Below are 25,440 nucleotides of genomic sequence, written 5' to 3'. Positions count from 1 at the left end.
AAAAAATAGAAAAGATCAATGAAACAAGAACTGGTTCTTCGAAAAAATAAATGAAATTTAAACACCTTTAGATTCCTCAAGAAAAAGGACACAAGTAAGTAAAATAGAAAATGAGAAGTAACAGCTGACATCACAGAAAGGACTATGAGAGACTACTACAGAAAATTACATGCCAACAAATTGGACAACCAAGAAGAAATGGGATACATTCCTAGAAACAGAATCTTCCAAAACACTATCAGGAAGAGCTAGAAAATGTGAACAGACCAAATACTACTAATGACATTGAATTGGTAATACAAAAACTCAGAAGTCCAGGACCAGATGGATTTACAGGTGAATTCTACCAAACATTTAAGGAAGAGTTCATACTTGTTCTCCTCAAACTGTTCCAAAAAATAGAAGAGGAAGGAGAGCTTCCAAATACATTATACTATCAAAACCAGGTGAAGCTACTGTAGGCTCATACCTTTTGATGAATAAAATCCGAAAGTTCTCAACAAAATACTAGCAAATTATATTCAACAACGTATTGAAAGGATCATTCACCACAGTCAAGTGAGATTTATTCTGGGGATGCAGGCTGGTTCAGTAGTTGCAAATTAATGTGATAGACCACATTAACAGAGAACAATAAAAATCATTATTTTAGTAGATGCAGGAAAAAAACATTGGACAAAATTCAACATCCATTCATGAACACTCCCAGTAAAGTGGGTTGAGGGCAAACATACCTCAACATAGTAAAGGCCATGTATGGAAAATCCACAGCTAATATCTTGGTTGGTGATGAAAAATTGAGAGCTTTTCTTCTAAGATCAGGAACAAGACCTAGTTAACATAGTCCTGGAAGTCCTCCTAGTCCTAATAGTTGACAAGAAAAAGAAATCAAAGGCATTTGAATTGGTAATGAATAAGTAAAACTCATTATTTGCAGATGACATGATACTATGTAGAAAACTCTAAAGAGCCCACCAGAAAAACCTATTTGAAATAATAAATGATTTCAGTAAAGCTGCAGGATACAAAGTCTGTTGCATTTCTATACACTAATAACCAAGTAGCCGAAAGAAAACAATTTTATATTCAGTTAAACCAAAAAAAAATAATAAAATACCTAGAAATAAACTTAGCCAAGGAGGTGAAAAACCTATACTCTTGATGGAAGAAATTGAAGATGACACTAAGAAATGGAAAGACATACCAGGCTTATGGACTGGAAGAATATTGTTAAAATATCTCTACTACCCATAGCAACCTGCAGATTCAATAAACCCCTATCAAAATACCAACAGTATTTTTCATAGAACTAGAATAACCCTAGAATTGTATGGAACCAAAACAAAACAAAAACAAAAACAAAACAACTTCCCCCAAATAGCCAAAGCAGTCTTGAGAAAGCAAAGCTGGAGGTAACACAATCCCAGATTCCAAGATGACATACTACACAGCTAGTGTAATTGAAACAGTAAGGTATACTGGCCCAAAAATAGACATATAGGTGAATGCAACAGAATAGAGAGGTCCAAAATAAACCCATTCTTATGCAACCTATGACAAAAAAGGAGACAAGAATATACAGGAAAAGGCAGTCTTCTCAACAAACGGTGTTGGGAAAACTGGACTTTCTTACCCCATACACAAAAATCAGCTCAACAAGGATTAAAGACCTAAATGTGAGACTGAAACCATAAAACTCAGAAGAAAGCATAAGTATCAATCTTTGACATGTACTGTTAGCAATATTTGTCTAGATTTGTCTCCTCTGGCAAAGAAAAGCCAAAGACAATTATTGGGACTACCTCAAAATAAAAAGCTTTTGCATAGAAAAAAAAAAAATCATCAGCAAAACAAGAAGGCAACCTACTGAATAGGGGAATATATCTGCAAATGATATATGTGATAAGGGTTTAATATCCAAAATATATTTAAAAATCTCACCAAAAGAGGGGTGCCTGGGTGGCTCAGTCGGTTAAGTGTCTGACTCTTGATTTTTGGCTTAGGTTGTGATCTCACAGTTCATGGGATCGAGCCCCACATCAGGCTCTGTGCTGACAGTGCAGAGCCCGCTTGGGATTCTCTCTCTCTCCCTCTCACCCTGCCTCTCCTGCTTGCGTGCGCTCTTCCTTGCTCTCTTTCAAGATAAATAAACTTAAAAAGAAAAAAAAAAAAACTTCAAAAAAAAAAACAAAAAAACACCCACTTCAAATCTATCTGATTAAAAAATGGACAGAGGACCTGAATAGACATCTTTCCAAAGAAGACATACAGATGGCCAACAGACATGAAAAATTCTTCAGCATCACTAATTATCAGGGAAATACAACTCAGAACCACAATGAGATACCACTTTACACCTGTCAAATGGCTAGAATTAAAAAGACAAGAAATAACAATGTTGGCAAGGATGTGGAGAAAAAGGAACCCTTGTGCACTATTGGTGGGAATGCAAATTGGTGCAGCCACTATGGAAAACAGTATGGAGGTTCCTCAAAAAATTAAAAATAGAATTACCATATGATTCAGTTAATTCAACTGTTGGGTATTTACCCAAAGAACATGAAAATATTAATTCAAAAAGATACGTACCCCTACTATGTTTATTGCAGTATTATTTACAGTAGCCAAGATACAGATGCAATTCAAGTGCCTGTCAATAGATGGATTAAAGATGTAGTATATACATATACAATGGAATATTGCTCAGCCATAAAAAAGAATGCGGTCTTGCCATTTGCAACAATGTGGATGGACCTAGAGAGTATTATCCCTAAATCAGAGAAAGACAAATACCTTATGATTTCACTTCTGTGTGGAATCTAAAAAAGAAAAATGAACAAAAAACAGACCCATAAATACAGAGAACAAACTGATGGTTGCCAAAGGGGAGGGAGTGGGGAAGTGAGTAAATGGGGAAGGACAGGGGGAGGTATAGGCTCCAGTTATGGGATAAGTCACCGGGATGAAAGATAGAAGCATAGGGAATATAGTCAATGATACTGTAATAGTATCATATGGTGACAGACGGGAGCTATACTTGCAGTGAACACAGCACAACAGTTGTTGAATCACTGTGTTGTACACTGGAAACTAACATAACATTATGTGTCACTGATGCTTTGATAGAAAATAAAGACACTAATACTCGGGACCCATAGTCAAAAGCTCCGATTTAACAGGTCGTGTGTGTGGCCTGGGCATACCACGTGACCTAGCAGTCTTCTGGGTATGTACTTCTTAAAAAAAATATTGGGGCTCATGAATAGTTGATGTGGCCAGAACTACCGGATTGGACCCTCTCTTCTTAGAGAGGGTCTAAACATACTGGTGACCCTCTGTTCTTAGAAGACTAATCTTATTCCAGATCTGACTACCTATCACCTCTTTTCCTTTCCTCACCAGTGAGGAAAGCAAAACCCTAGTGGTAGGGAAGGCATAGCACTGAGCCAGAAGTTCTCTGGGTTCTTTGCTTTTTGTAACCCTGGCATCTTGTGTGAGTCACTGTGCTGGGTGAAGAGAACCCACCACCTGCCCTCCACAGATTTCTTACAAGGTTCAGTCACAAAGGTATTTTGAAATGCAGACAGCCTATGTGAATGTAAGTTTTTGTTGTGATTTTTTTTAAAGTAAACTTCTCTTAAAGTTTTCTCATTCTTACTAAAAAGCACATACTAATCTGTGTTGGAATGACCCAGGCCCTACAAAAAAGTGAAGTCTCTTGTTCCAACCAGAAAGCATTGAAGTGAAAGTAGAATTCTGAGGGGGTGAGTCTTAATTGCAAAAGCAAGGAAGGCACCACACCTTCTCTGTTGGATGGAGAATGTTTTGATGTAGCCGTGATTATTTTTCTCCCTTAGGTTGATGAAAACATGAAAGTTGCACAGAAACGAGATGCTGTCTTGCGGGGAATGTTTTATTTCAGGAAAGATATTTGCAAAGGTATTCATTCTCTTGGATTTCTAGGGTCACTCATTTTATTTTTATTTTCTAAGTGTTTATCTTGAGAGAAGTGGTGTAGGCACGTGCCAGCCAGGGAGGGGCAAACAGAGGGGGAGAGAGAATCCCAAGCTGGCCCTGGGCTGTTAGCACAGAATCCCAACACGGGGCTCGATCCCACGAACCCTGAGATCATGACCTGCGCTAAAATCAAGAGTCGGATGTTGACCCTACTGAGCCAGCCAGGCACCCCAGGGTCACTCACTCTAGGCTTTCACAAGCCCCTAAAGCTCCTCCATCCTTTCATCTGGCAGGTGGGAACACTGTGGTGGATGGCTATGGGAAGGCCCAGAACACCTCGGAACTGACCACGGAGGACTACACCCTGATGAGCATAGACACCATCATCAACGGGAAGGTAGAGGCCCTGCCCATTGCACCTCACCACCTGCACCAGTGGACAGGGCACTAATTATGTGTTCCGCTTCTCCTAGGAGGGTGTGTTTCCTGGGCTGATCCCGATTCTGAACTCTTACCTTGAAAACATGGAGGTGGATGTGGACACTAGATGTAGTATTCTGAACTACTTAAAGCTAATTAAGAAGAGAGCATCTGGTATGGTATCCTTTCCTTTTGTTTGAAATCTTAATGGAGGCAGAATCTCACAATCTTACAATATTGTTTCTTAATGTAGTCTTTTCAAATACACCATATTTTATCAGTGTATTTTTCACATTGAGGTCTCTGCAGTAGGAGACACCTTATAATCATTGACATTTTAATTATAAGAACTTTTTTGTCTTACTAGTTCATAAAGCAGTGGTGCATCTTTAAGTTGATGGCATCTTGGACAATGAAATACAGTATCTAAATTGCCTTTTAGTCATTTATGGGAAGCTGTATTTGTTGGACATCATCATCAACAGCTCTATAGGGCTAAGTAACTCTAGGTTAAATAAGTGACAGCCACGATGTCTGCTTCTTCAGCCACCTTGCATACAGTGAGCACCCTAGAATCCTCTTTTTTGTTTTGAGATCACATTGACCAACCATGCCTACCAAGGGCCCAGCACAAGGGAACTGTCAGCTGTGAATAAGAGTAACAATGTCATCTACATTTCACTTGAGGCTTCCATAAACTTCCTGGAGTCTCAAAGGATACACCCTCCAAAGATGATGGTGTATCTGCCAATCTCTCCCTTCATTCTTAACTATTCCTTATTTTTTTCACCTCTTTGATCAAAGATCAAAGTTCTGGGAACTCCATACCCTACAGTGCCTGCATCAGTCGCAGCTCTTCAGCTCAACAGGAGGACATGTGCTCCAGTACATGTGTTCGTTCCCTTTTTTGATTTCTTTCCAGTTTTTTTTGAGGAATAATGGACATGGATCCCTGTGTGAGTTTAAGGTACACAGCATGACGGCTTGATTTACATATATTGTGAAATGATTACCACCCTAGTTAAGACCATCTTCTCGTATAGACAGAATAAAAAGGAAATGTCCCCTTGCCTGAGAACTTCGATCTGCTCACTCCCCAGCTTGTCTGTCACACAGCAGGCAGCATTAGCTCTAGTCCTCGTCTTTGTGACATGCTAGTGGCTCCCCATTTCTGAAGAGGTGGCTGTGTCCCCAAGTGGGTGCATCTAACCTTGGGACACATGTGTTTCTAGTTACCTGCCTGCAACCTAAAATTCTTCCCCTGGAGTAATTCTTCTGGAAAACCTTTCTCCCCACCCTCTGGTGGATACACCAGGAGGTCATACTGATTTTTCTTCAGGATTATGTTTATGCTGGTCACTAAGTGGCAAGTTACAAAACAAAACAAACACACTTCTCTTAACTTATGTTGTCTTAATTTTTTTCCCCTAGGAGAACTAATGACAGTTGCCAGATGGATGAGAGAGTTTATCTCCAACCATCCTGACTATAAGCGAGACAGTGTAATCACTGATGAAATGAACTATAGCCTCATCTTAAAGTGTAACCAAATTGCAGACGAATTGTGTGAGTGCCCAGAGTTACTTGGACCAGCGTTTAGGAAAGTGAAATACAGTGGAAGTAAAACGGACCCTTCCAACTGACATTCTGTAGAAGGAAAAACGCATTGCTGTTTTATTGAAAAATGACTGCGTGATGCTCTGCCCGTGAGTGGTATGAAGACCAAGTTCCAGAACAGCCCTGTGTCTTGGGCCGCTCGGCCCGAAATGGATTTAGAGGCTTCCCTTCAGTAGGTAAATCTAGAGTTTATACAGTGTACGTGTACATAGTAAAGTATTTTTATGATTAACAACGTATTTTAATAACCTTGTATCTAAAGTCACTGTGAACTGGCTTGTACATTTTCTTACTCTGGAACACCTACTGACTAAACAGTTTTGTAAATGTAACGTACTGGTGACTGTACTATACCTGCATTCCAGAGTTGAAGGTGTTTACTGTAAATTTTTGGTTTTTTTAAAGCCTTTACCAGGGACCTGATTCACTGAAATTTATCACTTCATTTTAAAAACAGGTGGCCTTGTGAATTCTCTGAGTCGTCTCCTTTGTTGTATAGTTAAAATCACTATTGAATCCATTGAAATGCTTCAAGGGTAATCTATGTTGTTTCTTTTATAATTGGAATAGTTAACAGGTTGGTCACCCTCCCTCAAGCTTTCACCTCTAAATAAAGTCCATTGAACTGAAGGTACTTTTTTTTCTTTAAATTTTCTGATTTAGGCATTAGGAGACTGGTATCCCTAGTTCACCTGTGGTGATTAGGGAAAGTGATTTTGTTTGTTTTTTAAAGGGCAGAATTGTTTGTCCTCCTGTACACACCAAGAGTAATGTCAGCAATGGCACCAGCCCTTGTGTTGTGGCCCATGGGGATTCAGATTGCTGCTATCTACTTAAATTTTCAAACCAAATGCAGTTTCTGAAGTTTTTGTTCTGTTACTCTTTCTCTGGTTTCCAGTAAGCATATTGACATTCTTCCAAAAACCATTCTAGATTTTACCAAGGGAATATTCTACATAATGCTTATCTTCTCTGTGAAAATCATAAATGAATCATGATGTGCACTAAGTTTTGTGAATCAGGACCCTACATGTTTAATTGTAAATAATTTAAGTTTACACAATTGTCATTAGTGCATTCTGTTAAAGGTTTTTTTCCCCAATTAGTTAAGTCCTAACTGCTTCTGAAATAACTATGTATAGTAGATGATGCAAACCTTTATAGGCCTAAACACTTAAACTGTAATGCTAATTTTAACAAATCGCGATAAAGCTGCTTCAGCTAAGCCTGTGTATGTATAAATACTAGGGTTTGTGCTATGTTTCATACGTGTATTTTGGAGGATTAAAGAATGCCTGTTTTTTCATTTGCAGTTTGCTTGTGTAAATCAGGATGTAAAAAGGCAGATGAACTAAATGTGGTATGAGGAAATAAAACATGGAATTAGCATTCTGAAAACTCTTGAATGTGTGAGTTCCACAACTAACTGCAGCATGATGGGGATCAGAATTAGCCCAGATCTTCTGTGACGGTTACTTGTTTCAGTCCTCAGATGTCTTTAGAAAGAAGGCTGCTCTCAAAGCAGGTGCCTTCTCTCCCTTAGTGGCTGTCAACCCCTAGGGGCAGGGGAGGGACTTGCTCAATGGCTGAAAGAACCACTGGAAGCGGCTTTCAGGCTGGTCACACGGAGCAATACTGGGTCACCTAGGTGCTGTGGGCACTCGAAGCTGGAGACCAAGGACTGAATCAGTAAGCCCGACCGGGAGCTGTTGTCAACTCGTATCTTTGGATCAGCATCTCTCTCCTACCCCAGCCCCTTGTAATGTAATAATGTCCTTCATCTGGTCAGTTCACTTTTGTCACTGATGACTTTATCTGAATGACTCTAGGGCAGGACTCGTCAGACTAATCTGCATACGGATGTGTAGGGGTCTTAGTAAAGTGCACATTCTGGCTCAGCGGGCCTGGGGTGGGGCCCATGTTCCCCTACTCCTAGCAAACTCCCAGGAGACATGGCTACTGCCCTGTGGGCCACATTGAGTAAAAAGGACTTCGATCACGTTCTGGACCTCAGTTATAGACATGTCTGTTTAGGTCTCAAATGACACTTGTTTCTAATTCTAATGTGTTGTACCTAGATTTTTCTCTTACTGAAACCCAGAACATAGAAAGTAACACCACCCTTCCTGAGCTTTACCCTCCCTGGACGCAACAGACAACTCAGGATTTGGGGCACAGGATGATAAGCATTGAGAAGAGCAAAAAGGGCTTTCTCCCTATTTGGGCTCATCCACAGCTGTTTCTGACTCTCAGATCCTCACTTAGAGTATAACTGGATTTACTTAACCCAAAGTCTAGTTTCCTGCCCATGAGGTTTCCTGGATCACTAAGAGGCCTGCTTCTAGTCCCAGGTTGCCCCTGCCATCTGGCTTATTCCTGAGGCTGTTGGTGAGCCTTTCCATTAAAAACGGAGAAAGCCTGCCTTGGCTGCTTCTTTCTAAACCACCTCCACAAACATCAATCATGAGACACGTGGACATTCAGGATGGGGTGTGGGTTTAGATAAGGGGCCCTTTTCAGAACAATGAAAAGGCTGCCTAATTGCAAGATTTTTATAGATGCTAACAAGCTTTTCATTTAAGTTAAAGCTTCCTTCCCTTTCCTTGTTAAACCATCTCAGTTTTGCCAGCTGCTCTCTCTTCTATTATGCTTTTGTGTAAATTCCCTATAAACACTTCTGAACATACATGCCAAGAGATACTTAGGAAATGTGAATTAGAAGAGAAACTGATGAGGTCTGGTTTGGAAACACGGAGACTGTGGTAGGCAACCTTGACTGGGAAAAATACACTCTTCAGACTATTCATGTTTTATTGGTAAGATTGAAACTAGCTGGATAATTCCTAAAGCCCCATTCTCTCTTAACATTACAAAGGTAAGTATGGAAGATGTATTAACATATAGCAATGATGCATCCAGCTTTGTTCTGATTTCAAACTATATTACAAAGCTGTAGTAATCCAAATAGTATGATATTTGGCATAAAAGCACAGGTAGATGAAACAGAGTAACCCTGCCCCCGCCAAAAAAACCCATGCATATATGGTTAATTTATGCCAAAAGAGCCAAGAATGTACCATGGGAAAAGGACCATCTCTTTGATAGTGTTGGGAATACTGGCTAGCCACATGCAAAAGAAAAAACTAGACTACAGTTTTGCAGCAAACACAAAAATTAACTCAATGAGTGAAAGACTAGACTTTCTGGTCCAAGACGACATGGTGATGGAAAACCCTGAATTCACCTTCCAGGGACACATCAAATTTATGCCTATATATACAGAACAATGCTCCCTGAAGACCCGGGTTGACTGAGCAGCTGTAGCACAAAAGACCACAGAGAGAACAGTGAGGGAGAGACACCCAGTAATGAAAGGCACCCCCACCCCCTATGCTGGGAGCTGCAGTGGGGAGAGAGAGTACTGAGGAGCAGGGACCGGGTTCGTCTTCCTGGGGGCAGAAAAAAGCTGTGGTTTGAAAAGGCAACCAGAATATAAAAGCTCTCTTCCTCGAACTCTGCCAAATGGTGGGGCTGCTGCTGGAACTCTGGGTTGGAGCCTGGTGAGCACCACAGTTGGCATTCCCCTTCCACATCAGTAGCATGGACAGGAGCAGGTCCAGACATCCTAGCCAGCCCACTACCTCAGAGTCCCAACCCCAAGCTCACACCACACCCAGCCATTGCACCAAAGTGGCCCCAGTGAGGCACACACACAGCTCTAGCCATCTCACCAAGGTGACCCAGGCACAAAGCATCTCGAAACATTTCAAAACATCCCAGCTCTGCACTCTTTCAGCTCCCCATACCTTGCCAGGGCACCTAACCTGCACTCACCTTGGCTCCAGCCACCCTGCCAGGACACCCCCTGTGTGGAGTGCTCTGTGATCTCCCCTCCCCCACAGCATGTATCCTACCTGGACTCCAGCCACTCACCAAAACATCTCCTGAGAGCAACACCTAGAGACACCCCAGCTTGCACCCACTTCAACTGTCCTGCCAGGGGACACTCTGTACAGAGAGCCTTGAAACTGCTCCAGCCTATGCCCATTTCAGCTCTGGGCATACCACTAGAGCAGACCCAACCCAGAATGCCCTGGGACCCCCTACCCATGCCAGCCACACCTCCAGCCAGCCAAAGTCACCAGGCACACATAACCTACACAGGAGACAACCGTGCACAAGAACACTCCTTCAAGTTTAGAAGCACCTATTCTACCTAGTTCACAGAAACACAAAAAGTCAAGCAAAATGAGACCTAGGAATATGCTTCAAATGAAAAAACAAGACAAAAATCTCAGAAAAAGAAATGAAACAGAGATAACCAACCTGATAAGGACTTCAAAGTAATGATCATAAAGATGCTCACTGGACTGGAGAGAAGAGTGGATGAATTCAGAATGTTAACAAGAGATAGTAAATATTAAAAAAAGAATCAGAGCTGAATAATAAAATAACTGAAATAAAAAATATGGAAAATCCTCATAGATTAGAGCATGCAGAAAAAAGGATCAGCGAACTGGAAGACAGTAACAGAAAGCACCTACACTGAACAGCAAAAAGAAAAAAGATGTTTTTAAAATGAGGACATGTTAACAGATCCTTTGAACTGCAAACACACAAACACTTGCATTATAGGGGTCCAAGAAGGAGAAAAGAGGAACGGGCAGAAGAATCATTTTAATAATAGCTGGGGAATTATTTAATCTGGGGAAGAAAATATACATCCAGGTTGAGGAAGCACAGAGTTCCAAACAAGATGATCCCAAACAGGTCCACACCACAATACCTAATAATTAAAATGTCAAAGATCAAAGAGAAAGCAAGATTTTGAGAAGCAACTAGTTACATACGTAAGGAAATGCCATAAGCCTATCAGCTGAGTTTTCAGCAGAAACTGCAGGCCAGAAGAGATTGGAACAATATATTTAAAGTGCTGAAGGAGGGACACCCGGGTGGCTCAGTTGGGTAAGCATCTGACTTTGGCTCAGGTCATGACCTCATGGTTTGTGAGTTCAAGCCCTGCATCAGGCTTTGTGCCGACAGCTCAGAGCCTGGAGCTTGCTTCAGATTCTGTGTCTCCCTCTCTCTCTCTGCCCTTCCCCTGCTCACACTCTGTCAAAAATAAATACACATTTAAAAAATAAATATAAAGTGCTGAAGGAAAAAATTTACAACCAAGAATACTCCACCTGACAATGTTACCATTCAAAATCGAAGGACAGGATAGAGTTCCCCAAGCCAAAAAGAAAAAAGTTTTAAAAGGTTCATCGCTACAAAATGAACCTTATAAAAAAATATTAAAGGGACTTCTTTAAGTGGATAAGAAAAGGTCATGATTGGAAGAAAATAATGAAAAGAAAAAATTTCATGAGTAAAAGCAAACATACAGTACAGGTAGTAAGCAAACACAAAGCTAGTATGAAGGTTAAAAGACAAAGTAGTGAAATCAATTATATCTAAAAATCAGTTGGGATTTTTTAAAGATGTAAGATATGACAACATACATAAAATGTGAAAGGCAGGGAGTAAAAATTTAGTGATTTTAATGAACTTAAGTGACAATCTACATAGACTGCTATATTCTTAGGATGTTATATATGAACCTCATGCTAACCATGCCAAAAACCTAAATAGACAAAAAAAAAAAAAAAAAAAGCTTTAAAGAATAAAAGCACAACACTAAAGAAAGTCATCAATCATAAGGAAAGAGAGAAACAGAAGTAGAAAGGAACAGGGAAAAACTGCAAAAATAACCAAAAAGTAATTAACAAAATGGCAATAAGTACATACTTACCAATAATTACTTTAAATGTAAATGCCCTTTTATCCACAGGATATAGGTGTGCTGTTTCGAAGGGACACATGCACCCCCATGTTTATAGCAGCACTATCAACAATAACCAAAGTATGGAAAGAGCCCAAATGTCCATCAATGGATGAATGGATAAAGAAAATGTGTGTGTGTGTGTGTGTGTGTGTGTGTATATGTTTATATATATATATATGTATATATATATAATGGAGTATTGGTGATCAAAAAGAATGAAATCTTGCCATTTGCAACTACGTGGATGGAACTGGAGGGTATTATGCTAAGTGAAATTAGTCAGAGAAAGACAAAAATCATATAACTTCACTCATATTAAGACTTTAAGAGACAAAACAGATGAAAAAAAGGGAAGGGAAATAAAAATAATATAAAAACAGGGAAGGGGACAAAACAGAAGAGACTCATAAATATGGAAAACAAACTGAGGGTTACTGGAAGGGTTGTAGGAGGGGTGATGGGCTAAATGGGTAAGGGGCACTAAGGAATCTACTCCTGAAATCACTGTTTCACTATATGCTAATTTGGATGTAATTTTAAAAAAATTAAAAAAAATTAAAAAAAGAAAAAAATAATAAAATAAATGTAAATGCCCTAATTGCTCCAATCAAAAGACATAGGATGACTAAGTTGATGATGATGATGATGATGATGATGATAATAATAATACCCGTTTTTGTTTTTGTTTTTGTTTGAGTACGAGAAACTCCAGATCTAAAGACAGATACAGGCTGAAAGTTAAGGGGATGGAAAAGATATTCCATGCCAATGAAAGGGGGCAAAGAAGAGAAAAAGCTGGTTAGCAATACTTATATCAGGTAAAATTGACTTAAAAAAACAATAATTGTAACAAGATACAAATAAGGGCATTACTAATGATAAAGAGATTGATCAGAGAAGAGGATAAAACGATTCTAAGTATCTATGCACATAACATGCTCACCTAAATACATAAACCAAATATTAACAGATATAAACAGAGAAACTGACAGTAAAACAATGATATTAGGGGACTTTAACATCCCACTTACTTCAGTGAATAGATCAGCCAGCCAGAAAATAAATAAGGAAGCAATATTTTTGAACAACACATTAGGCCAGATAGACTTAACAAATATATATGGAACATTCCATCTAAAAATGACAGAATATACATTCTTTTCAAGTGTACATGGAACATTCTCCAGGAGGGATCACACGTTAGGCCACAAAATAAGTCTCAATAAATTTAAGGAGATTAAAATCATATCAAGCATCATTTTATGGCACAGTGATATGAAACGACATCAATTACAAGACACAAACTGGAAAGAAAAAAAACATGTGGAGGTGAAACAATATGCTACTAAACAATGAAAGAGTCAACCAATAAATCAAAGAGGAAATTTAGAAATTCATGGAAACAAAGGAAAATGAACACCCAACAACAATCCAAAATCTTTAGGATCCAGTGAAGGCAGTCCTAAGAGGAAAACTTATAGAGATAGGTCCACCTTGAGAAACAAGAAAAATCTCAAACAATCTAAACTTAAAGGAACTAGAAAAAGAACAAATCCCAAGGTTAGTAGAAGGAAGGTAATAATAAAGAACAGAGCACAAATTAATGACATAGAGACTTTCGAAAGAAATAGAAAAGATCCCTGAAACCAAGGGCTACTTCTTTGAAAAGATAAATAAAAATGATAAAACTTTAGCTGACTCATCAAGGAAAAAAGAGAAAGGACCCATATAAATAAATAAAATCAGAAATGAAAGAGGAGAAGTAATGATTGACACCACAGAAATACAAAGGATAAGAGACTACTACAAAAAATTATATGCCACCAAATTGGACAACCAAGAAGAAATGGATGAATTCCTCAAAACATACAATCTTCCAAAACTAAATCAGGAGAAATAGAAAATCTAAACAAACCAATTACTAAAAACAAAATTGAATTGGTAATCAAAAAACTTCCAACAAACAAAAGTCCAGGACTAGATGGCTTTTAGGTGAATTCTACCAAACGTGTACAGAAGAGTTAATACCTATTCTTCTCAAACTGTTCCAAAAACAGAAGAGGAAGGAAAAGTTCCAAATACATTCTATAGGCCAGCATTACCCTATACAAAAACCAAAAAAAAGCTACAGGCCAATATCCTTGATAAACATAGATGAAAAAATTCTCAACAAAATATTAGCAAACCACACTCAACAATACATTAAAAGGATTATTCACCATAATCAAGTGGTATTTACTCCAGGAATGCAAGAATGGTTCAATATTTGCAAATCAATTAAGGTGATACACCACATTAACAAAACAAAAAATAAAAATCATGTGATCATCTCAATAGATGCTGAAAAAGCATTCGACAAAATTCAACATTTGTTCATGATGAAAATCCTTAACAAATCCTAGACCTCAAAAATAATAAGGCCATACATGAAAAACCCTCAGCTAATATCATATAATATCATACTCAATGATGAGACTCTTGATTTTGGCTTTCAAACTGAAAGCTTTTCCTCTAAGGTCAGAAACAAGACCAGGATATTCACTCACACCACTTTTATTGTAGACAGTACTGGAAATACTAGCCACAACAATCAGACAAGAAAAAGAAATATAAACCATCCAAATTGGTAAGGAAGAAGTAAATCTGTCACTATTTGCAGATGGCAAGATACCATACATACAAAATGCTAAAGATTCCACACACAAAAAAACTATTCAAAGTAATAAATGAATTTAGTAAAGTTATAGGATACAAAATACCATAAATTGGTTCCATTTTATACATGAATAAGGAAGTAGCAGAAAAAAATTAACAAACAATTCCATTTACAGCTGCATGAAAAACAATAAAATACCTAGGAATAAATTTCACCAAAGCGGTGAAAGCTCTGTATTCTGAAAACTATAAAACACTGATGTAAGAAATTGAAGATAACAGAAACAAATGGAAAGACATACCATGATTATGGATTGGAAAAATTAATATAATTAAATGTCTGTACTATCCAAAGCAATCAGTAGATTCAAAATACCAATAGAATTTTTCATAGAAATAGAACAAAAAATACTAAAATTTTCTGGAACTACAAAATATGTCAAATAACCAAAGAAACCTGAAGAAAGAAGAACAAAGCTGGAGGTATCACAACACCAGATTTCCAGATATACTACAAAGCTATATTACTCAAAACAGTATGGTATAAATACAGACCTATAAGTCAATGGAACAAAATAAAAAGCCCAAAAATAAGCCCATTTTTTTTATTGGAAGACTGTCATGAGGTCTCCATCCATTTATTATTTATTTTTAATGTTTATTTATTTGAGAGAAAGAGTACACACAAGCGAGCAGCAGGGGCAGAGAGTGAGGGAAAGTGAGGGAGGCAGAGAGCAGGCTCCTTGCTATCAGCATAGAGCCCGGTGCAGAGCTCAAACTCATGAGTAGCAAGACCACGACCTGAGCCAAAATCAAGAGTCTGTTGCTTAACCATCTGAGACACCCAGGTGCTCCTAAAATCACTCTTATATAGTTAATTAATCTATGACAAAGGAGGCAAGAATATACAATTGGGGAAAAAACTGTATTTTCTTCGATAAATGCTGCTGGGAAAACTGGACACCTACATGCAAATGAATGAAACTGGACCACTTTCTTATACACAAAAATAAACTCAAAATGGATTAAAGAACTAAATGTGAGACCTGAAACCATAAAACTCCTATAAGAAAACATAATAATCTATTTAACATCAGCCTTGGCAACATATTCATCGGTATATCTCCTCAGCAAGGAAACAAAAGCAAAAATAAACCAGTGGGATTACACCAAAATAAAAAGCTTTCACATAATGAAGGAAACAATTAACAAAACAAAAGGCAACCTACCAAATGGTAGAAGATATCTGCAAAAGACATATCTGATAAGGGTTTAATGTCTAAAATATATAAAGAACTTATACAACTATACAACTCAACACCAAAATAAACAAACAGTCTGATTAAAAAATGGTCAGAAGACCTGAATAGACACTTTTCCAAAGAAGACACACAGGTGGCAAACAGAAACAAGAAGGAGGCTCAACATCCTTAATCCTCAAGGAAATGCAAATGAAAACCACAATGAGGTATGACCTTAATCATATTCAAATGGCTAGAATAAAAAAGACAAGAAATAACAAGTGTCAGAATGTGCAGAAAAGGGAACCCTTGTGCACTGTTGGTGGGAATGCAAATTGGAATAGTCACAGTGGAAAACAGTATGGGTTTCCTCAAAAAATGTTAAAAATAGAAATGTCATATAATCCAGTAATTCCACTACTGAGTATTTACCCAAAGAAAATGAAAACATTAATTTGAAAAGACATAAGCACCCCCATGTTTATTGCAACATTATTTACAATAGCCAAGATATGTAAACAACCTATGTGTCCATTGATACAGGAACAGATGATGAAATGGACACACACACACACACACACACTGAAATATTACTCAGCCATCAGAAAAAATGAGATCTTGACATTAGCAGTAATATGTATGGACTTACAGGGTATTATGCTAAATGATGCTAAGTGACCTATTGGTCAGGCAAAGAAAAACAAATACCATGATTTCACTTATGTGTGGAATCTAATGAACAAGCAAGCAAACAAATATGCAGAAACAGACCCATAAAAGACAACCTCTTATGGTTGCTAGAGGAGAAGGGGCTGGGGGATGGGAAAAATTGGTGAAGATTAAGTGGGAGGTATAGGCTTCCACTTAGAGAATGAATAAATCGTGGGGATCAAAGGTATAGAATAGGAATATAGTCAATTATATTGTATGGTGACAGATGGGAGCTCCATTTGAGGTCAGCACAGCATAATGTACAGAGTGGTCAAATCACTATGTTGTACACTTGAAACTAATGTAACATTTGTATGTCAATTCCAATTTAAAAAATGACTTACAGGGGCACCTGGGTGGCTCAGTCAATTGAACATCCAACTCTTGATTTTGGCTCAGGACATGGTCCCAGGGTCGTGGGGCTGAGCCCCTCATCGGGCTCCACACAATGCGTGGCACCTGTTTAGATTCTCTCTCTCTCTGTCTCTCTCTCTCTCTCTCTGCCTCTCCCTCTCCCTCAGCCCTTCTCCCATGCTCATGTGCTTTCTCTCTCTAAAAAACAAAAAGACAAAAACAACTTACATATTTGAATGTTAAACCTGATAGCATAAATCTCTTAGAAAAAAAGGTGGTAATCTTCTTGACATTAATCTTGGTGATGATTTTTTGGATTCAACCTCAAAAGCAAAGGCAGAAAAAGCAAAAATAAACAACTAGGACTACATCAAACTAAAAAACTTCTGCACAGCAAAGTAACCATCAGCAAAATGAGAACGCAACTTACTGAGAGAAACTATTTGCAAATCTTCTGATGAAATGTTAATATCCAAACTATACAACTCAATACCGTAAAAGCCATCTGACTGAAAAATGGGCAGAGGATCTGCATGGACATTTTGCCAAAGGAAATATACAAATGGCCAATAGATACATGAAAACATGCTCAACATCACTAATCATCAGGGAAATGCAAATCAAAACCACAGTGAGATATCACCTCACACCTGTTAAAATGACTCTTGCCAAAAATAAAGAAGTATTGGCAAGAGTGTGGAGAGGAGATATTGCTAGTGTGCTATTGGTGGAAGCATAAATTTTTGCATCCACTACTGACAACAGTATGGGGGGGTCACCCGAAAAATTAAAACTACTACTACCATATGATCAAGAAATTCTATGGGTATTAACTGAAGAAAGTTAAAGCAAAAAGATCTGCATCCCCTTACCATCACGTTCACTGCAGCATTATCATAATAGCCAAGATAGGAAAGCAACCTAAGTGCCCATCAGTGGATGCATGAATAAACCAAGTGTGGTATATACATACACAATGGAATACTATTCTGCCATCAAAAGAAGAAAATACAGTAAAACCTTGGTTTGCAAGCATGATTTGCTCCAGAAACATGCCTGTAATCCAAAGCACTTGTATATCAACGCAAATTTCAAGAACCATTGGCTCAGCTGTGATTATGTGATATTCAGCATCATGTACTACTCGTATTGCAAGTTAACATCACTCATTTATCAAGTTAAAATTTATTAGAAATGTTTGCTTGTCTTGTGGAAAACTCACAGAACAAGTTACTCGTAATCCAAGGATTTACTGTACTGCCATTTGTGACAACATGGATGGACCTTGAAGGCATTATACTGAAATAAGTCAGAGAAAGACAAAATACAGTATGACCTCACTTACATGGAGGGTCTTAAATACACATAGTCACAAACTCATGGATACAGAGAACAGACTGGTGGTTTCCAGAAGTAGGGGGTGAAGGCTGGGAGAAATGGGTGAAGGGGGTCAAAAGGTACAAACTTCCAGTTATAAAATAACTGAGGATGTAATGGTGATACAGCATGGTGATAGTTGATAATACTATTTTGCCTGTTTGCAAGTTGCTAAGAGAACAGACTTAAAAGTTCTTGTTACAAGAAAAAAAATGTCATTAGGTTTAGTGGCAGATTTAACTAGACTCATTGTGGTAATCATTTTGCAGTATTTATATGAAATGATACACCTGGAACTAGTATAATGTTACATGTCATTATACCTCAGTTTAAAAAAAGAGCAATGTACAAGGATAGAAAAGAAAGAACCATTACTCACAAAAGGAATGAATCTTACAAATCTCATGTTGAGTAAAGAAGTCAGATTAATAATAATAAAAAAAAAGACCAGATACTGTATGACTCAATTTATAAGTTCAAGAACAGACAACGCTAAGTAACCATTATCCAGCCCCACCAGTGGTTGCCGCTGGGCAGGAGTGGACTAGCACCAAATGGAAAGGCATGAAAGAAACTTCGACAGTGTTAGACCTGTTCTGCATCTTAATCTGATTCATGGTTATTAATATGTTAAAGTGACCAAGATGTGCACTTAAGATGAGCTCTCTTTATACATTTTATGTATGTTATACCTAAAACAGGGGGAAAAAAGTGGGTAAAAATTATTTAGAGAGGAACTTTTGAGCAAAAACTGGCTCTCAAACTGTGGTTATCTGCTGAATAAATGCATTTTTAAAATACCTTTTGAATACATTATGCTATCACTGTGTCCTTTTTTTTCACTTAAGACAGGGAATACTTGTATTCAAACTCATCAGAGAAATGGACAGCTTGAATCTGTAACAGAGTGCTGTGTTTTAAAGCATAGGTCAGTAATTATATACGAGAGTATATATTGCTACATACAAATTAACTGATCAGAGCTCAACCTTTATTCTTTTTTTAAAATATTATTTATTGTCAAATTGGCTAACATATAGGGTGTAAAGTGTGCTCTTGGTTTTGGGGGTAGATTCCTGTGGTTGATCGCTTACATACAACACCCAGTGCTCATCCCAAGTTCCCTCCCCAATGCCCATCACCCATTTCCCCCTCTCTCCCATCCCCCGATCCACCCTCAGATTGTTCTTTGTATTTAAGAGTCTCTTATGGTTTTCCTCCCTCCCTCTCTGTTTGTAACCTTTTTCCCCCTTTCCTTCCCCCAGGGGTCTTAAGTTTCTCAAGATCCACATATGAGTGAAAACATAGGATATCTGTTTTTCTCTGACTTATTTCACTTAGCATAATACCCTCCAGTTCCATCCACATTGTTGCAAATGGCAAGATTTCATTCTTTCTCATTGCCGAGAAGTATTCCTTATTTTCTTTATTCAGTTATCAGTTGGACATTTGGGCTCTTTCCATAATTTGGCTATTGTTGAAAGTGCTGCTGTAAACATTGGGGTACCTGTGCCCCTATGAATCAGCACTCCTGTATCCTTTGGATAAATACCTAGTAGTGCTATTGCTGGATCATAAGGTAGTTCTATTTTTAATTTTTTGAGGAATCTCCACACTGTTTTCCATAGTGGCTGCACCAGTTTGCATTCCCACCAACAGTGCAAGAGGTTTCCCATTTCTCCACATCCTCACCAGCATCTGTTGTTTCTTGAGTTGTTAATTTTAGCGACTCTGATCGGTGTGAGGCATTACCTCAGTGTGGGTTCAATTTGTATTTCCCTGATGAGTGACATTGAGCATCTTTTCATGTGTCTGTTGGCCATCTGGATGTCTTCTTTGGAAAAGTGTCTATTCATGTGTTCTGCCCATTTCTTCACTGGATTATTTGTTTTTCTGGTGTTGAGTTTGGTAAATTCTTTATAGATTTTGGACACTAACCCTTTATCCGATATGTCATTTGGAAACATCTTTTCCCATTCTGTCAGTTGCCTTTGTTTTGTTGATTGTTTCTTTTGCAGTGCAGAAGCTTTTTATCCTGATGAGGTCCCAGCAGTTCATTTTTGCTTTTGATTCGCTTGCCCTTGGAGACATGTTGAGCAAGAAATTTCTGTGGCTGAGATCAAAGAGGTTGTTGCCTGCTTTCTCCTCCAGGGTTTTGATGGTTTCCTGTCTCGCATTCAGGTCTTTCATCCATTTTGAGTTTATTTTTGTGTATGGTGTAAGAAAGTGGTCCAGGTTCATTCTTCTGCATGTCACTGTCCGGTTCTCCCAGCACCACTTGCTAAAGAGACTTTTTTTCTCATGGATACTCTTTCCTGCTTTGTCAAAGATTAGTTGGCCATACATTTGTGGGTACAATTCTGGGTTCTCTATTCTATTCCATTGGTCTATGTGTCTGTTTTTGTGCCAATGCCATACTGTCTTGATGATTACAGCTTTGTAGTAGAGGCTAAAGTCTGGGATTGTGATGCTTCCTGCTTTGGTTTTCTTCCTGAATATTACTTTGGCTATTCTGGGTCTTTTGTGGTTCCATACAAATTTTAGGATTGCTTATTCTAGCTTCGAGAAGAATGCTGGTGCAATTTTGATTGGGATTGCACTGAATGTGTAGATAGCTTTGGATAGTATTGACATTTTAACAATATTTGTTCCTCCAATCCACGAGCATGGAAAGTTTTTCCATTTCTTTGTCTTCTTCAATTTCCTTCATAAGTTTTCTATAGTTTTCAACATACATATCTTTTATAACTTTGGTTAGGTTTATTCATAGGTATTTTATGGTTCTTGGTGCAACTATAAATGGGATCTATTTCTTTATTTCTTTCTGTTGCTTCATTATTGGTGTATAGAAATGCAACCGATTTCTGTACATTGATTTTGCACCCTGCAACTTTGCTGAATTCATGTATCAGTTCTAGCAGCCTTTTGGTGGAGTCTTTTGGGTTTTCCATGTAAAGTATCATGTCATCTGCAAAAACTTAAAGTTTGACTTCTTGTTTGCCAATTTTAATGCCTTTTATTTCGTTCTGTTGTCGGATTGCTGACACTAGGACTTCCAACAATATGTTAAACAACAGTGGTGAGAATGGACATCCCTGTCGTGTTCCTGATCTCAGGGGGAAAGCTCTCAGTTTTTCCCCATTGAGGATGATATTAGCTGTGGGCTTTTCATATATGGCTTTTATGATGTCTAGGTATGTTCCTTCTACCATGACTTTCTTGAAGGTTTTTATTAAGAAACGATGCTATGTTTTGTCAAATGCTTTTTCTGCATCTATTGACAGGATCATATGGTTCTTATCCTTTCTTTTATTGATGTGATGTATCACATTGATTGATTTGTGAATTTTGAACCAGCTCTGCAGCCCAGGAATGAATCCCACTTGATCATAGTGAATAATTCTTTTTATATGCTTTGAATTCGATTTGCTAGTATCTTGTTGAGAATTTTTGCATCCATATTCATCAGGGATATTGGCCTGTAGTTCTCCTTTTTTTTGTGAGGTCTCTGGTGGCTTCATAGAATGAGTCTGGAATTTTCCCTTTTATTTCTATTTTTTGGAATAGCTTGAGAAGGATGGGCATTATCTCTGCTTTAAATGTCTGGTAGAATTCCCCTGGGAAGCCATCTGGCCCAGGACTCTTATTTGTTTGGAAGATTTTTGGTAACTGATTCAATTTCTTCACCAGTTATGAGTGCAACCTTTATTCTTAAAACAGAAAAGCTTCCCTGTAAAAGCAGTATCTTTATAACATTTTTAACTTTAGTATTCCTCTCCATCTTCACCCTTTCCTTCATCAGAATCCACACCAACCTCCTCATAATCCTTCTCAGGGCAGCCATGTCCTCACAAGCCTCAGAAGACTCTCCTTCCTCCATTCCCTCACCCACATACTGGTGAACAAAGGCACGCTTGGTATATATCAGGTCAAACTTGTGGTCCAGGGCATCCCAGGCCTCAGCAATGACTGTGGTGTTGGTCAGCATGCACACAGCTCACTGTACTTTGGCCGGGTCTCCACCAGGTACCACGGTGGGAGGCTGGTAATTAATGTCAACTTTGAATCCAGTGGGCACCGGTCCACAAACTGGATGGTGCGCTTGGTCTTGATGGTGGCATTGACAATAGTGACATCTTTGGGAACCACATCACCACAGTACAACAGGCAGCAAGCCATGTATTTACCATTTCACCATCTGGTTGGCTGGCTCAAAGCATGCCTTGGTGATCTCTGCTACAGAAAACTGCTCATGGTTGGCTTTCTCAGCAGAGATGACAGGGGCATGTGTGGTCAGAAAGAAGTGGGTGTGCGGTCCAGAATTCTGTCAGATCAACATTCAGGACTCCATCAAATCTGAGGGAAGCAGTGATCGAGGACACAGTTTGACCTATCAAACTATTCAGGTTAGTGTATGTTGGGCATTCAATATCCAGGTTTAAAAACACAAACACACACACACACACACACACACACACACACACACACACACAACTTTTTTTTAATGTTTATTTTTGACAGAGAGACAGAGCATGAGTGGGGGAGGGGAAGAGAGGGAGACACAGAATCTGGAGCAGGCTTCAGACTCTGAGCTGTCAGCACAGAGCCTGACATGGGGCTCAAACTCACGAACCATGAGATCATGACCTGAGCTGACATCAGATGCTTAACTGACTGAGCCACCCAGATGCCCCAATATCGAGGTTTATTTGATAGATGTCATAGATGGCCTCATCGTCTACCATGAAGGCACAATCAGAATGCTCCAGGGTGGTGTGTGTAGTGAAGATGGAGTTGTAAGGCTCAACTACAGCAACGGAAACCTGGAGGGCTGGGTAAATAGAGAACTCCAGCTTGGACTTCTTGCCATAATTGACAGAGAGATGTTCCATCAGCAGGGAGGTAAACCTGGAACCAGTTCCCCTTCCAAAGCTATGGGAAACCAAGAAGCCCTGAAGACCTGTGCACTGGTTGGACAGTTTCCAAATTCGGTTCAAGACAAGGTCACTGATCTCCTTGCCAACGGTTTAGTGCCCTCGGGTTGGCAGCATCTTCCTTGCCTGTGATGAGCTTCTCAGGGTAGAAAAGCTGGAGGTAGGGGCCAGTGTGAACTTCATCAATGGCTGTGGGTTCCAGGTCTACAAACACCACCCTGGGAACGTGCTTGCCAGCACCTGTCTCACTGAAGAAGGCATTTAAGGGTCATCTCCTCCCCTAGTGGTCTTGTCACCTGGCATCTGGTCATTGGACTGGATGCTGTATTCCAGGCAATAGAACTCCTAACAGGCATTGCCAATCTTAACACCAGCCTGGCCAACATGAATGGGGATAAATTCGTGCACGGTTGCTGCTTTATGGCTGCTGTGCAGGTGGCAGACAGGAAAAGGAGAGGTTGTTGCTTCTTACAACAGGCCTCTTAGGGGGTCAATGTAAGAGAACACGCTTCATCATGCCCTCTTAATGAAAGATGATTAACAGCTAACATCTCAATCAGAAGTATCATGTTCTGAAGTTCCTAGGAAATTTGTGAGGTCTGGGTTCAGATGGGATACAAGCACATCTAGCATAAAGCAAGAGCACAGACTTGAGTTCAAGTCCTAATATTTATACATACTAACTGGATGACGTTAGACAGTTCATAACTTCTTTGTCTCTATTGCATCTGTAAAAGAGACATGAGATTTCTTTGCAGAGTTGCTACGGGGTGGAAGTGAGATAATCCACGTAAAGCAAAGTACATCAACTGTTCGGTATTTTTACTCCCTACTCTTTACCCATAGAGAGTCAGGGGACACTATTGTATTAAAGATCACAAAGCATGCATCTACCTTCTACCAGCATATTTTATTAATGGTCTTTGAAATAGTTTACCTTCCAAGAATGTAACCAAGAATTCAGCAGAGGAAAAAAAAAAAAAATTGTATCCACAACTTAGGAACTAACATTTCTGGGGGAAAATGAAACATGAGAATGTCCTCATATGTTTTTCTATCCTTAGTTATCACCTTGCAAATCCAGTCCTGGTGTTACCTAGAACCTTTTTTTTCTCTCTTTCCAAAATAAATCACATGTTCTGAATTCCATTGACCCTCTGACAAAGCAGAAGAGCTTCCCATATTCAAGATTCTTGGTTGCAAGTGACAGAAAACCCTGTACCAACTGGCTTTAAATAGAAAGGAATTACACAGGTTTGCATAACCAAAACATCCAAGAAGTGGCACTATTTCAAGCACAGTTTATTGGGCGCTCAAATGCCACCAGGTCCTGGTCTCTCTATCCCTCTTTGCCTACCTTTCCTGACAGCAGTTTCAGCAACTTCAGGTGTACATCTCATAGCAGGGAAATCCCAGTGGAAAAGAGCTTGTTAGCATACGCCCATAGGGGAAGTCTAGGTCTATCTCTGATGTCACAAAGAATCATGATGTGCTGTAAGTCAGGAGACTAGTGCCTAGTTCTGACATTAGTCCTAAAGTTTGTATGATGTTGGGCAAGTCATTTGCTTCCCCCGCACCTCAATTGTCTCATTCTCAAAATAAAGGGATAAAATCTCAATGCTATCTTGGGTCTGTTGCAGAGCTAATACTTCTTCCTTGTTTCAGAGTAAAGGCTTTTCCTCTGGAGTTAGAGAATAGTGCCCTCTGATGGACTATTCTATAGTTGCCTTTTTATTTCATTTCACTGATTTACAGTTTCCAATTCACAAAGAGAAAATAGTCTGAACAAAGGTACTGTACAATGAAATTCAATATTGACATCTATTTCATTTCTATTCTCATTTTAAGATGTAAATAGGCTTGTGTCCTAACATGAGCAGTTAAAGCTATGGATTTCATATTGCTGTTTTTGCTGTGTCCATTTTCTCATGTGGTATTTTCAGTGTTGTTCAGTTATAAGTATTTGTAATCCCTTATGATTTTTTTGACCCATGTGTCATTGAGTTACTTCATTTCCAAACCTTTGGAAATTTTCTAGATGTCTTTTTATTATTAATGTCTAACAATTTCATTGCGGTCATACAATATTCTGTGTGATTTAAAGCTTTAAGTTTTAGACTGCTCTTATGTCTCAACATATTGTCTCTCTCGAGGAATACCCCATGTTCACTTGAAAAGTGGATTTGATGTGTGCAATGTGTGTTCTTTACTACGTTGAGTTCTTTGTAATATTCAACTCTTCTGTATCCTTCATACTTCCCTTTGTTTTACAGTCATTTACTGAGAGTGGTGTATTGAATCTCAAAATATGATTGTGGATTTGTCTATTTCTCCATCTAGTTTTGTC

The 25,440-nt window shown here is 38.8% G+C and overlaps 1 protein-coding gene, 1 long non-coding RNA gene and 1 pseudogene across 2 annotated transcripts in view; 1 reads left to right on the top strand and 2 right to left on the bottom strand.

The window, feature by feature from the left end:
• The window catches only part of GCLC (glutamate-cysteine ligase catalytic subunit), a 51,771-nt gene extending 44,379 nt beyond the window's left edge, over positions 1-7,392 (top strand). Inside the window, exons 13-16 of the mRNA XM_058734271.1 lie at positions 3,858-3,939; positions 4,251-4,354; positions 4,431-4,551; positions 5,809-7,392. Coding sequence (XP_058590254.1) covers positions 3,858-3,939; positions 4,251-4,354; positions 4,431-4,551; positions 5,809-6,020 — 519 coding nt within the window. The 3' untranslated portion in view covers positions 6,021-7,392. The remainder of the gene's footprint in view (positions 1-3,857; positions 3,940-4,250; positions 4,355-4,430; positions 4,552-5,808) is intronic.
• The window catches only part of LOC131514365 (uncharacterized), a 30,704-nt gene extending 6,169 nt beyond the window's left edge, over positions 1-24,535 (bottom strand). Inside the window, exons 1-2 of the long non-coding RNA XR_009263042.1 lie at positions 24,451-24,535; positions 735-864 (exon numbers count right to left, since the gene is read on the bottom strand). This is a non-coding gene — a long non-coding RNA (uncharacterized LOC131514365). The remainder of the gene's footprint in view (positions 1-734; positions 865-24,450) is intronic.
• LOC131514362 (tubulin alpha-1A chain-like) lies at positions 21,924-23,559 on the bottom strand (annotated as a pseudogene).
• Positions 24,536-25,440: the final 905 nt, after the last annotated feature.

The sequence above is a fragment of the Neofelis nebulosa genome, chromosome 6, assembly GCF_028018385.1.
Source record: "Neofelis nebulosa isolate mNeoNeb1 chromosome 6, mNeoNeb1.pri, whole genome shotgun sequence".
NCBI lineage: Eukaryota > Metazoa > Chordata > Mammalia > Carnivora > Felidae > Neofelis > Neofelis nebulosa.
Note: the sequence above shows the minus strand (reverse complement) of the source record. Positions and strands in the feature narration are given on the sequence as shown.